The following is a 14,639-nucleotide window of genomic DNA, read 5'->3' as shown; positions in this document are numbered from 1 at the left end:
GCTGGGCTGAGGCCTGGCTGCTGGGGTGGAATTAGCCATCTTGTGGCCAAGCAATCCCAAGGTCTAGATTCCTGTCCCCCAGCCCCCGCCACGGAAAACCAATTTATAGTAAAATGTGAAACTCCACGATGCTAATTTGCCAGCTCTAAGAGGCCCGCAATTCAATCCTATAAGAAGATTACGTGCTCCAATTATAAGGTGTTTGGGTCAAGAGCTCGCAGCTTCTCTTATAGCTCAGCTGGTAAAGAATCCACCCGCAATGTGGGAGACCCCAGTTCAATGCCTGGGTCGGGAAGATCCGCTCGAGAAGGGACAGGCCACCCCTCCCGTATTCTTGGGCTTCTGCTGTGGCTGCGCTGGGAAAGAATCTGCCCGCAATGCAGGGAGACCTGGGCTCGATCTCTGGGTCGGGAAGGTCCCCTGGAGAAGGGAACGGCTACCCACTCCAGTATTCTGACCTGGAGAAGTCCAGGGAGTGAACAGTCCCTGGGGTCGCAAAGAGTCGGACGTGACTGAGTGGCTTTCACTTTTCACTTTGGGTCAGGAGCTCAGGTAAGCATTTAAGCACGCTTGGAAAACAGGTCTGCACAGGCCAGGGTCACCTCTGCAGACTCCTGGGAAGACGACGGAGCCCGTCGGCCCCCAGGGTTACTGCCTGGTCGCTCTGTGTGGCCTGCCAGTGTGAGGACACGGAGCCCCCTTCCTGGGTGGGGCTGTGACGCTCAGGGCCAGCACATGGGCGGGAGGTCAGTGTTGCTACACATGCCTGCCCCTCGGCCGTGCCTCTGAGTGGAGGGCCGCCCCCGGGAAGTCGAGGGTCCCTGCGCGTGCACGCCCCCCCCGGACCTGCCCCGTGTGTGCTGGGTCCTTCCGCCTGGGCCGCGGGCTCCACGGGCTCTAGCGCCAGACACCCCCCAGGGAGGGAGGGGTTACAGGAGCCCCAGGAGACATGCGGGGCTCCTGACGAGCCAGGGCCACGGCTGCATTGCACAGACCCGGCAGATTCAAGCCTCCGCTCCACGGCCTGCCGATCCCTGGCCGTCGGCATCTCTGTCTCTCCCAGTCGTAGTTTTCACGGCTGTAAAACTGAGATGTGGTTCTGAGCCCGGAGGCCTGGGGGATGGAAAGGAACGCATGTCTGCACCTTCTCAGCAGAGGTCTTGGAGTAAATCAAGGACTCGGGCTGTGCCCACGGGGAGAGGTCAGCCTCAGAACCCCCATGTGGCAGGGCGCCAGGAGGGGCTGGGGGCTTGATGAGAGGGGCACCCCAATTCACCATGATGACACAGACAGGTGCTGCCGTGCCATGCGGCCTGGAGGGCATGCCTGACCCTGCGGCAGTACCCCACCCCCACGCCCGCCGAGGCGCCCAGGGCCTCTGGAGCCCTGCCCGAGCCTCCCCTCCTCTGGGGTTCATTGAAAACCCCCAACACAGCGTCGCCTGCACCAGGGTTGGCCCCAGCCCCGGGGAGCCCACAGGGACCCCCAGGCCTCATGGATCTGGGGATGGTGACCCCGGGACTGCCAGTCTGCATGTCCCCAAGGCTCCATCCCCAAAAGGGCACAGCACGCAGATGGGGACCTTGGAAAGGCCACCCGCCTCCTGGACTCTGGGGGAGGTGGCAGCCCCAGCTCAGAGCCCCTTCCGCTGCCGGAGCGGCAAGGCAGGTTCAGGGAAGGGGCTGGTGGAGACAGGTCTCCGCCTCCATGCTGGACGCAGAGAAACAAGCACGGCTGACGATCAGACAAGCGCACGGCTGCGGCTCCAACTGGAGACCTGGGGATGCTCCCTGCAGCCCGGCTCTGACCCCCTCGAGGGGCCGCCCTGCTCAAGACCCCCGCTGCCCAGACCTGCAAGGGGGAGGCTGCCGGCAGGGCCCCCAGGCCCGAACCCCCACAGTCACAAGAGGCTGCCAAGGCATCCATGGGGCAGTGGGGGTCCTGCATCAGCTTTACAGCCCCGACCATGGTAGGTGCCCCACTCAAGCTCAGAGCTGACCTCTGGCCGGCCACGGGGCAGGGACCCACGGCTCCCCGCAGAGCAGCTTGGCCAGACTGGACTCTTGATGGTGCTGCTGAGAAAGCCCACCTACGCTCTCATGTGGAGGCTGTGAGAGCGGGTGGAGTAGGCTTTCCTCTGGCCTAACTCCCGAGGGGCTATGGCCCCCGCCTCTCTGCCTGGGGGTGCCAGCAGAGAACTCCCAGGTGCTTCCACAAGGCCCCTGCTCCCCGACCTAATGCTCCCCGCTCTAATGCTCCCCGCCATCGAGGTGGGCATCGTAGCCTGGAGCCCACGCCAGCCCTCAGCCTGCTATGGAAACCTTAGGAGGATGAGCCTGGGTGAGGGACGATAATTGGCCTGTGAGCCAGCACTGAGCGTGCCAGGCCTGCGGAGCCCCAGAGTAGTCCCCAGGGGTCACGGCCGGGCGTCCCCAGCTCTCCTGGCCCTCACTGTCCCCATGCTGGGGGAACGTTCCTTTGGAAAAGGAACCTCAGAGAAAACATCCCTGGGACTGCTCTGCCTTTCTTGCCTCCAGCCCACAGAGGTGAGCAGGGGACCCAGTGCTCCTCTTGGCGGATCCAGGAGGGACCCGGGGCCCCCCAGGGTTCTCAGAGCCTCTGCTCTAGACGCCTGCCTGGGGCGCCTGCATTAGACCACACCGCCCCCTTCTTTCCTCTTAAAGGCCCTCTGCCCAGAGGTGGGGTCTGAAGCCCCTCTGTGGGTTCGAACCTTTCCTGCAGCCTGGGGCTGGAAGGACATCGCCCAGAAATGAGACATCCCCCCACAACGAGCTCATGTGGGCTGGGCAGCCTGGAGGTGCTCTGTGTGGCCTCTTGGGCCGACAGGAACTCAGTCGCCCCGTGATGCTCTGAGCACCCAGGGGACAGACCCACCCAGCCGCAGAGCTGGCAGCCTCCCTCCGTCAGGAAGCCAGGGACCAGCTTCTCACCGTTGCCGGTGTGGGGTCCGCCCCCGGCCCCGCCTGCTCGGGCCCCTGCACCCCAGGACAGCCGGGGGGCTGTGCACTCACCGTGGTGGTCTTTATCCGCCCGCCGGGCTGTGTGCACGTCCAGCCTGACCGGTTGATCAGCAAGTCGCAGCCCTCCCCCTCCAGACACGGGAGCATGTCACACCACTGCTTCGTCCTGATGATCCGCGCTGGGGACAGAGGGCAGAGGTCAGAGGTCAGAGGTCAGCGCCGGCTAGGGGCGGGGAGGTTCCCACGCTGCCCAGCGCCCAGCCCCGGCCTCGATGACAGGAAGGCCGGGTGGGCAGCCTCCGGGGCCAGTCGGGGGGCCGGGCCGGGCGCCGCCCCTGCCCTGGGCTCCCAGCCGCCTGCTCGCTGTCCGTGGGAAGCTCTGACGTTGGTCGCTCGGTCAGCAGGGACCGAGGGCCTCGGGGACAGTGTCAAGGAGCAGCCAAGGCACCTTCCTGGAGGGGACAACATTGTTCTCTCCTGCGCCCGGAACCCACAGGAGAGCACAAAAGCCTGCCTGGTCAGGACCCCCTCAGATGTCTTGGGAGCCACCCATCCACAGGGCAGAACCCAGGGGCTGGGTCAGGCCGGAAGGAGGCGGGCGGGGGCGGCGGGGACGCCTGGCAGATCTCACAGTGGCCACAGTGCTCCCAGAGCCTCAGCCACAAAGGAGACCCCCCCAGAGGGCGTCCCGGGGTGGGGAGCCCCCAGTCCTGGGGGTGGGGACCCCCCAGAGGGCGCCCTGGGGGTGGGGAGCCCCCAGAGGGCGTCCCGGGGTGGGGAGCCCCCAGTCCCGGGGGTGGGGAGCCCCCAGAGGGCGTCCCGGGGTGGGGAGCCCCCAGAGGGCGTCCCGGGGGTGGAGAGCCCCCAGAGGGCGTCCCGGGGTGGGGAGCCCCCAGAGGGCGTCCCGAGGTGGTGACCCATCAGAGGGCATCCTGGGGTGGGGAGCCCCCAGAGGGCGTCCCGGGGGTGGAGAGCCCCCAGAGGGCGTCCCGGGGTGGGGAGCCCCCAGTCCCGGGGGTGGGGAGCCCCCAGAGGGCGTCCCAGGGTGGGGAGCCCCCAGAGGGCGTCCCGAGGTGGTGACCCATCAGAGGGCATCCTGGGGTGGGGAGCCCCCAGAGGGCGTCCCGGGGGTGGGGAGCCCCCAGCGGGCATCTCGGGGGTGGGGAGCCCCCAGAAGGCGTCCCGGGGTGGTGACCCATCAGAGGACGTCCCGGGGGTGGTGACATCAAGCTTTGAGTCCTTGCCATTGTTAGTTGGGGAGGGGACAGGTAGACCCCTGGGACACTTCCGGGAGGAAAGGGGTCGTGTTCTCTCTTCCTGGGAAACCCACCACCACTCTGTGGCTGTAGTGGGGGGCTGGGGACCCCTTACTGATGGAAACCCTGGAAGGAGGGGCTACGTGATGGAAAGAACACGGATCATATTCATGGACATGTCATTAAAGGAACCTGGGAACCACGGATGGTTTCTGAATTAGGACCAAGTGACCCTTGTCCTTCCAGAGGTGATCGCTTCGGTGGCTGCAGACATGGGCAGGGTGCAGCCCACAGGGCCCCACGCTGCTCTTCCTATGCCTCGAAATTCTTAGTAACTTTTAAAGAAGCATCCTGGCGCTTCTCTTTGCACAGAGGACATCACCACTAGCCTGCAGGCTGCGACTGTCCCTGCAAAGCGACAGGGGACCTGGGGGGCCTCACTCTGTGGGGGGCCTGGGCCTCGGGGCCCCTGCAGGCGAGCAGGCCTCGGTGAGTCTTAACAACGGCTGCCCTAGGAGGCGGCCTGGAAGACAGACAAGGACGGCATCCCAGGTGACCCCTTGGTGCCAATTCTGACAGATGAGCAGGAGCTGCCTGAACACAGGGGAGAGTGTCCTGGGACCGATTAGTGATGCCTGCCTTGGGCACAGCGGAGGGCCCTGTGGTGTGTGCTGCCCCACGGCGCCACCCCAGGAATCTCACTATCTGTGGCCACCGGTCAGCCATCCTGAGACCAGCTCCATTCCAGGCCGAGCTATGGACGGAACCGTGACCCACCAAAGTCACAGCACGACCCCAGGGTGGCTGGGCTTGGAGATGGGATCTTTAGAGATCCCGTTTAACTGAGGTTAAACGAGGTCACAAGGGTGGGGCCTCCCCCCACGGAATCGGTGCCCTTAAGAGAAGCGACCTCAGTGAGACCAGCCCCGCCGTGTGGACACAGTGAGGAGGGGGTCCCACCAGGAGCCCGTCAGTGGCACCAGCACCACAGCCTCCCGCCTCCGGAGCTGCAAGTAAAGGAGTTTCTGCTGATCAAGCCCCATGGCCTCCAGTTGTCGCTGCAGCCTGAGCTTGAGCAGACAGCCCAGGAGACCCCACGGCTCGGAAAAGCCCCTCAACCAGCTGAAGTCAGAGCAGAAAAACAGTCTAGCTGAGCGGCAGCTCCCGTGGAGGAGGAGAAGGGCTTTGCTCCCCGAACGGGTGTGGGGGATGCCCCAGAAATGGCTCCAAGATGAACAACAAAAGCCACCTACCACCTCTTATCCCTCGGAGCCCCCAGGGCCGGTGGGGACAGATGGCTGCGCCCCCCAGCACGCCCCCCTCTAGCCTCCTCTCCTTGTTTGCACTTCATTCTAGCGGAAGTCCCCAGTGCACCATTTTGGTGGCAGTAAAAGATACACAAAAACCTTGTTGTTGCAACAAGTGCAAACCTTAAACCCACGAAGAAGCAGCAAGATTGAAACACATGCCCTGCCAATCCCTGGAAATCCTGCGTGCACAGCACAGAGAAGATGGAGACGAACTAAGGAAAGAAGGGAGGGTTTCTCTGGGATCAACCAGGACACACGGGGTGAGAAGAGGCGCACGTGTTGTTAGAAGAGTCTGGATCTGTGCTCCCCTCTGTGTCCCGGGGATACGCCCAGGGAGATGCTGTCAGCCCACTGTGCCCAGCTCAGAGACCTCCATCGGGGGGTGAGGACCCAGCCCCTGGCATGCCCAGGGACCAGAGCAGGAACTTGGCCTTCTCAGGCAACAGGCATGCTCCTCGGCTGCGTGAGGGACATGCAGGCCTGGAGGCAAGGAGGCTGGGGTGAGGCCCTGCTTGGAGAGGCCACAGCCATCCAGAAAGCGCTCATCCCAGACCAACGGGCAATGGCAGAGGCCTGCCTCTGACGTCGACGCTGCCCTGGCTGGTCTGCAGGACCAGATGATGGAGTGGGGATGGATTCAGTCTGCCCTGCTGTGCCAACCAGGACCTTGAGCCCGGGGTGCCCCCTCAACCCACCATGGGCTCCGTCCTCCCCGGGAAGCTCAGCGACCGTGGGACAGAGGAGAAGCTGTAGGTGGAGTACCTGGCCCAGGGCTGGGCCAGTCCACACCCCAAACACACGTCCTTCACAGTTGAGTGAGGACAGAAGCCACTCTCGGCCGCTGACCGTGGCGCCAGAGACGGTGGACAGATGCTGGGGGAGACGGAGCCAGCCTCCCCACAGCCAAGGGCTGGGATGCCTGCTGGTCCCCTGGAGGCCGCCCCCAGGCTGCTCTGGGCACAGCTCCAGGCCCTTGGTCAAGGCCACAGGCCCCGTTCATCTTCCCTGAAGCTTCACGTGAGGGCTGCTTACTCCAAGCCTCCATCCCCTCCGGGAGATGGGGGCACACAGCCGTCACGGGGCAGCCCCACAAATGTGACGGGACATTTGAAGGTCAGGGAGAGGGAGGAAAGCTTGAGGGGGGCGGGATAAGGCAGGGGGAGGGACACAGAGCCTGGATACACATGTTCACACACGCACGCACGTGTGGATACACACACAAGAATGCAGAGGCCCTGGACGGAGCACACGCACACGCCTCTGTGTGGGAGGCGGCTCATGTGTGCACAGCTCCACACACAGACACGCACGCGCACGCACGCACGCCAGGTGGCGCTGCTGGTGAAGAACCCGCCTGCCAAGGCAGGAGACGCAAGAGACGCAGGCGCAGTCCCTGTGTGCGGAAGATCCCCTGGGGGAGGGCATGGCAACCCACTCGTCTTCTTGTCTGGAGAGCCCCGTGGACAGAGGAGCCTGGTGCGCTACAGTCCACAGGACTGCAGAGAGTCGGACACGACTGAAGTGACCTAGCCTGCACGCACACACACGAATGCCTAGCACACACATTGTCGCCACACGTGTGGGACCACTGTGCGGGCCTGCCTGGCAGGCAGCAGGCACACGGACGTGTGTGCAGGACAGACAGACACACCGATTCCCTGACCACCGCCCTGTTCCCACCCGGCGAGGTGGCCTGGTGTGTGGGCGCCAGCCCTGCTGAGGGCGCTGGCCGGCCAGTACCAACCGCACAAGGCCTTCTGTCGGTCTTGGGAGCTGGGCTCAGCCAGCCCCAGCCCACTTCCTGTGGGGGCAGTTGGCGGCGCAGGGCCGGGCCACCGTGTTCCAGGGACAAAGGGGCCTTTCATGCCCACACGTCACCACCTCATCTCTGGTCCTGACGTCATGGCAGCTCTCAGCTGGGGAGGGCGTTCCCTGGGGCGGAGGAGGTCCAGCGAGCAGGGTGACGTGGGCGACAGGTGGGGCCCACAGTGCAGCCTGTGCTGGTGTCACGGCCGGGGGCGCTCGGCCTCGGCAGGCCCAGCACATGGGTCTCCTGCGGCCGCATATCCAGCGCCTTCCGAGGCACAGGGGAAGGCGGGTCCGTCCACGCCGGGCCTCGGGGCCCAAGATGGACCAGCTCTGCCAACCGGAGCCCACGACGGGCGCTGCACCCGGGCACCCTGCCTGCTCACACTCCTCTCCTGCCTCACACACACACATTCGCACACAGCACACGCAGCTGCGCAAATACTTCACTCACACACAGCTGCATACACACGCCCACATGCACCTGCACACACGTTTGCACACGTTTGCACACACCACACGCAAATGCTTGCACGTGAGCACACACATCCGCAAACACGTCTGCACGTGCGACAGCTGCCCATGCAGCCTGCACAGGCTCGCACAGCACACGTCTGCACACACACACTTGCACACCCACATGCACTAGTGTGCACTTGCACACGCTTGCACACACCACACGTCTGCACGTGAGTACATGTCTGCACACACACGCACCTGTATACACAAGCACTTCCGCACATGCACTCACGTCCACAGGGTGCGTGTAAGAATGTAGGCCTGCAGAGTCACTCTTCCCTCCTGCAGCCACGCGGGCCAGGCAGAGGCTGGTTTCTCCTCTCCGAGTGCCCCTCTGTGAGAACACCCGGGTAATTCCAGGCCCAGAGCCTCAGTCCCGGCCACCGTCTCCCCAGAAGGAAGCCACCCCTGCAGTCCAGGTGCTCATGAAGGACCTGGTGGGACACAGAGGACCAGCGTCTTGGGCGGGGAGGGACCTGGAGCCTGGGAGGGGAGCAGGGCAGGGCCCGGGGTGTCCAAGGGGCTGAGAAGCGGGGGGCCTAGCTGGGTGCAGGTCGTGAACACGTCAGGGACCAGCTTAGGCTGGTCCCGGTCAATCCGCTGAAGGGCCAGTTGCCAAAACTGTGGGGGCAAACTGTCCCTGCAGTCAAAGACAGACCGCAGGAGCCGCAGAATGATGGGGGCCGCACAGAGAGGCCTGGGGACATCTCCTAGAGCAGACGGAGTGCCGCAGATCAAGGGACAGGGCAGCACAGGGCCATGCAGAACCCCAGCGGGGACCCTCAGGACAGCTGCCACAGGGACACGGTGCACCTGCCTCGGGGCCCACGGGGGGCGCCAGCTCCTTCCTCCTTAAGAGTCAGATGCACCCTCCCACCCCTGGAGCCCCCACTCTGAAGGTCAGCCACCTGGGGTCAGAGGAATTTGGGGCCAAATTCACTCAGATCTATGGCCAACCAGTGAGAGATGGGGCATTGCCTGAGTGCATTACACCCTAAAAAGCTAGTGGGGCTTCACACGTGCCATTTCTCAGGAGCCTGCAGAAGACCCAGAGTTGGGCTCAACTGGCAGAGACCAGCAGCATCTCTCCTGGGAAGGCCCGGGAGACGGAGCCTTTGTCTTATCTACAGACAGTTCCAGAGTGCTTGCCCTCACTGGGCCCGGGAGGGGCCCCAGCTGGCTGGCCCCGGAGTGGCAGGGTCCACCCTCTAGGGCCACTACTCTGGAATTTTCCATCTCAGCAAAAATGACAGCCTGCATGAGGCAGGATAAGGGCAGGAGGGGCCGGGACTGAGGCAGAAGCTGCAGGGCCTGAGCCCGGACTCACTCTGCTCGAAGAGGACCCTGAGCTTCCCCCAGCACGCTCCTCGACTGGCCCAAGCACACCTTTGATTGCTCTCAACCCTCCAGGCCAGGGTCTCGAGGGTGTGTGGAGGGTCTGAGTGGACCTCAGACCAATCGGCTCACCAGCCATGAGAGCCTCCTACGGAGGCTGTGTGTCCAACTGTTGACCCCATGGGTGTGTTTGTGTACATGCGTGGGCACGTGTGTGATGTGCACAGGTGTGGCCCTGTGTGACACCTGAAGCTCTCAGGGACGAGCTGCTTGGATGTGGGGCCCCTGCCCCTCCCCACAAGGGCATATGAGATTCTGGGACCCCTTTCTGCTCCCAGCACACACAAGCTCCAAAGACGGGGAAGCTCAGAAACGCACCCCTTCCAGACGCCTTTGCCGGCCCCCCCGCCCACTCCTGCAAAACTGAGGACATGGATGGACAGGCAAAACGACCTTGAAGACACCAGGGCTGGTGGCCGGCACGCGTGCTTGGACTGTGGCGACGAGCGTGCCGCCCTCCGGAGTCTGGACAGATGGACGGGGACGTGCGGCGCTAATTGGCCCGGGATCACAGAGACCGTGCTGCTCCGCTCAACGCCCGTGCCCTTTGCTGGTCGTAAATTGCATGGTTCCCTTCGGAATAAACTGTTTCTTCACTTCCATTAACACACGAGTCTGCTTACTTTACTCAACAGCTCGGAAAAATGACTCATCCAGAGCAAAACTGGTGGGATTCCAGAAATCTCCGGCCACACTCCCAGACGCAGCCATAAAGGGACTGCGTCCATCCAAGATGGGGAGGCTGCATCTAGCAGCGACGTCCCTGGCCCCAGAGTCCCCCAGTTCTCGCTGGTGTGGAGCGGTCAGGCCACATCCACACGTTGGGGAGGGGCGGCTGGTGTTTAATGTCAGCAGAGACAGTAACTACACACACACAACCCCCACCCCACACACACACACACAACCCACGGGGGCCGGATGCAACTGAGATGTGCATGGGTTTCCAGAAGAGTCCCCCACACGAGGGGCTGGCACAGGCCCTCAGGATGGAATCGAGGTGCTCCTGCTGCAGGCATGTCTGGAGGTCCCCAGAAGGCCCCGTCTTTCTGCTCCTCAGGGCAGCACGTGGGGGCCCCTCCTGGGAGCGGTCACCAGCTGAGGCAGGAAGGCCGGGGGGGCGGCTGGAGGTCAGAGAGCACCTTGGGTTGGGGGGTGCTGTTCGAGGGTGTTCCCTGCCAGGCCACTCTCAGGCTGGCCCTCCTGGGCAGGAGGGCTCCGAGGAGGGGGCTGGGGGACCGCCCAGGGAGGCCCCGCCCGGCCTGGGGAAACGAGCCTGCCCAGCTGGGCCCCCTGGCGGGCTCTGGTCTCCCTGCATCCCCCCCAGAGATGGGCGGCCCTGTTGCTGCTGCTGCTGTCGCTTCGGTCGTGTCCGACTCTGTGCGACCCCATAGATGGCAGCCCACCAGGCTCCCCCGTCCCTGGGATTCTCCAGGCAAGAACACTGGAGTGGGTTGCCATTTCCTTCTCCAGTGCATGAAAGGGAAAAGTGAAAGTGAAGTCACTCAGTCATGTCCCACTCTTAGCGACCTCATGCACTGCAGCCCACCAGGCTCCTCCGTCCATGGGATTTTCCAGGCAAGAGCACTGGAGTGGGCGTCTTTTCCAGGCGGCCCTGGGCTCAGGAAAACTCCAGCAACCGTAACACCTGCTGCGACCTGCACGCTTCTGGGAGAGATCCACTGTGCCCTCACACACTCAGAAGCAGCTTCTGCATTCCAGAAACTCCCATTTGAAACGCCAAAGCCCAGGCACACCCGGGGAGCCCACCTGGCGGGGCCGAGCAGGCAGGGGGCTCCTGAGGGCTCCGGACGGAGCTGCGGGGCTCACGGGCTCCGCTGACCGTGGGGCCAGCTTGCCGCTCCTCCCGGGGACGCACAGGCTTCCTTGCGGATGGACGGACAGCTGGCCGTCACTCATGAGAAGGCGATGTGACCGACCCTCTCATCATGCACGGGGGTGCAGAGGCTCAGAGAGGTCCAGAACTGTGCCAAGGTCACAGAGCTGCTGGAGGGGTGAGGCGGGGACTGGAGTCTACTCAGCCCGACTGCGGCCCCGACTCTGATTCCACGTGGCCGAGGCCAGGACTCGGCTCCCCGGGCTGGTTGGCAGGAGGAATGTGACCCACCCAGAGGGGAGGCCGGGATGCGTTCAGAGCCTGACCCACCCCGCGGGGCTGAGTCCCAGCTCTGCTACTCACGGCTGCGCCCCCGGGAGAGCCGCCTGCCCTGTCTGGGGCCTGAGTTTCTTCGCTGTCCATGGGATGAAAGTGCCCACAGGGTGGGGGTTGGGGGGCTGCTGCAAGGATGGGGCTGACATGAGAGCCAACTGGAATGAGCTGGCCAAGGTAGCCCCTGCCCCCGCCCCACTGCGGTCCACGCTCTCAGGGTTATCACAGGCTGGGGCAGCGAAGACAGCGGGCAGCGGAGTGCCGTGGGCGGGCGGCCGGCCCTGTGGCTGGCAGGAGGGCGGGGGCACAGGGCCCTGGCTGTCTGTGTCAGAGTCCTGTACGCTCAGGGGCGGCCCAGCCACGGCGAGGACCCCCAGCCCTGCTCCGGGGCGCTCCCGCCCCCAGGCACGGTTAAGGGCCCCCATGCAGCCACCCGACCCCCCTCCCCCTGTTCTGCCGGCCACGGTCCTGCTCCGCAGAGGCACCGGCCGAGACCAGCTCAGGCCCCCGCCGTCCGCCACGCCATTCCCGAGAGAGCAGCTCAGCTCGGCCCTCAGCACAACGTCCCCCTTGTTTGGCAGGACGCACTCCTGAGAGGGGAATGACGGGATCGAGGGTCTGAGCGTCTCCATGGCGCTGGACGCGTGCGGCCAGGCTGCCCGGCAGGTGGATGAGACCCTGACCGTGCCTCAGATGACCTTCTCAGATGTCCTGAGTATGGCCGGTCAGGCTGCAGGCCTCTCCGTGTCCTCCATCCCCTGTCCCCGGGGGGAGTCGGCACCAAGTCATGGCCGGCAGGCGGGTCTGTGGCCATCGCAGGAGGGGGTCGGGGGCAGCTTTACGACCTCGGGCCTGGGGTGGCGGCTTGTCCGCCACTCTCTGTCCCCAGAAGCGTCCAGAGGTCAGGGGACAGACGGGGTCCAGGGGCTCCCACCGCACTGGATGCACAAGAAAACCCAGCGTCATCCCACCCTCGGGGGCCTCCAGGCGGGCTCTCCAGAGACCCGGGTGCTGACTCGGGGCTGCTCCAGCCTGGGGCCGGCTGGGCCTGGGTCAGCGGCCCGAGGACAGGAAGCTGCTTCCCAGGCTGACCGCTGGGGTCTGAGGCCACTTGACAGTCTCACGAGGGTTTCTGGTGTCCACGCAGACGCAAGATCACACTCACATATCAGGAGCTTCTGAGCACTCCAAGGCTCTGCTGGGTCCCTGATAATCAGAGCACACAGCAGGCGTCCGCCGGGTCTGCGATCGCGGGCGGGCTGAGCTCACAGCCCCCGCGGTTTAGAGGGCTGATTTCACCCCCTCCGCCGCCCCCAGCTTCGGGCTGTGCCTCTTGTGAGAAATGGGTATGTGAGATTGCCGCCAGTGGTCCCAGAATCGGCTCCGGGCCTTTGCCACGCTGATTACGGCTAACAGCCGGGAAGAGGGGTCTGTGAAGGCACCGCCGCCTTGAATCACAAGCCCCTGCCGCCCACCTGGCTCCAGCGTGTTGGGTGGGCCCAGATGTTCCCGCTGGGAGCGTGGCGGGCACCTTGATGCAGGCTGGGGAGGGCCAGGTCTGAGGGGCCAGTCTGTGCGAGGGGGCGAGAGAAGGGACACAGAATCTGAAGGGACCCGAGACCCTGCACTCTTGGCCCAGGGCTCCCTGGGTGGACCCAAGGGACGGAGCTCCGGGCAGAGAACCCTTCCCGCCACAGGGCCAGCCCCTCAGACTCCTGCTCCAGCCTCCAGCTCTGGGGCCCACCTGGTGCGCGCTGGACCTTGACCCCAGGATGGAGGGACAAGGGGGGAACCGTCTGTGGACCCCGCAGGGGAAGTGTTGTGGGTTCTGCTCGAAACGTCGCAAGGAGACGGGGAGGAACAGAGAGCCCTGGTGGGGACGTGGAAAGAGCTGATGTAGCCACACGTGGCCACATCTTTACTGGACAGTAAAGCCCACGCCTTTACTGGACAGCACGGGCCCCATGCTGAGGGGCACAGAGCGGTCCCTGAGGGCTCCAGGGGATGGAGGCGGCCGGCCTGAGTCCACAGGAGCAGGTCGCCGGGAGGAACAGCCCTCCCTGTCCCAGCCTTCTGGAACCTTCTCTGACGCTGCCTGACTTCTGCAAGCCAGCCGGGGCCTCTCTGCGGTCCAGGGTGGCCTCTGTGCCTGTCCTGTCCAGGGGGGCCAGGACTCAGGGACTTCTCAGAAGCAGCCTACCTCCTTTTTGAAGGGCTGTCCCCAGGTCTGGCTCCGGGCTCCCTGACCTGCTCTGGTCCCCTCGGTCACTCGGGACAGACAGACGTCAGTGAGCCAGCCCAGAGCGCGAACCGTCCTCTTCCTTCACGGCAAAGGCTGGAGGCACCTTCCTGGAGCCTTCTCAGGTGACCCGAGAACTGCCGGACCAGATGGGAGGGCCCTGTCCTCCCCCGGAACCGAGACTAGAGCTCCAGAGAAGCAAGTGGGCTGGGAGTGGGCGCAGCTCAGCTGCTGGGACCCCTGAGCTCAGCCGGCCTGTCAGCCTCTGCCCCCCAGGCCCAGGGGGCCAGGGTCGCTGGCTCAGGCTTTGCTCAGCCCACCTGCAAGGCACACCCAGCTCAAGCATGCAGGCCTGTGCTCGGAACACAGACAGGCAGGGAGACCCACCATCCCCGGAGACGCCTGGGGTCCAGAGGCCCCAAGGCCACGCTCCGCTTTCCCAGTGGCGTCTGCGCCAGAGGCCGAGGTTGTGGGCTGCACCAGGCTGGCACACGCCACACCCAAGACCCGGGGATTCGAGAAGAGGCGAGTCCTCCTCCCGGTCACTCAGGCTGAATCTTTCAATCACCCGACAAAGAAAAATCGGCAAAACCCAGATTATGTTTTAAAATTAGACAAAAATTTTCTTTTGACAACTTCTAGACAGCGTAATTTAGCGAGCACATTCTCGATAATTATTTTTTCTTTAAATAGTTACAGTAGAATGGATTAATTTTCAAGACGAGTCTCTGATTAGCGTGATTCATTAGCTGCCTGGGCACTGTCCGCACCGGAGTGCAAGGTCAGAGAAGTCCCCTGGAAGACTGGACACCGGCCCGCGCCTGTGGCAAACTCTCCAGATTTGGGTAATCAGATTAGATTGAGAGAAAAACCACAGTTGTCGCAAGCTACCTGCTTCATTATCTCATTAGGATCAAGAAATGTATGTGGAGGGGGAAGAAAAAAAATCTTTCTTGGGCCAATTCC

General features: G+C 64.0%; 1 protein-coding gene across 1 annotated transcript in view; it reads right to left on the bottom strand.

The window, feature by feature from the left end:
* TAFA5 (TAFA chemokine like family member 5) overlaps positions 1 to 14,639 on the bottom strand; it is a 180,878-nt gene that overhangs the window by 22,131 nt on the left and 144,108 nt on the right. Inside the window, exon 3 of the mRNA XM_069586523.1 lies at positions 3,033 to 3,160. Within this exon, the coding sequence (XP_069442624.1) occupies positions 3,033 to 3,160 (128 nt within the window). The remainder of the gene's footprint in view (positions 1 to 3,032; positions 3,161 to 14,639) is intronic.

This window comes from Ovis canadensis, chromosome 3 (genome assembly GCF_042477335.2).
Source record: "Ovis canadensis isolate MfBH-ARS-UI-01 breed Bighorn chromosome 3, ARS-UI_OviCan_v2, whole genome shotgun sequence".
NCBI classification, from domain to species: Eukaryota; Metazoa; Chordata; class Mammalia; order Artiodactyla; family Bovidae; genus Ovis; species Ovis canadensis.
The sequence above is the reverse complement of the archived record's forward strand: the minus strand, read 5'-3'. Positions and strand labels throughout refer to the sequence as shown.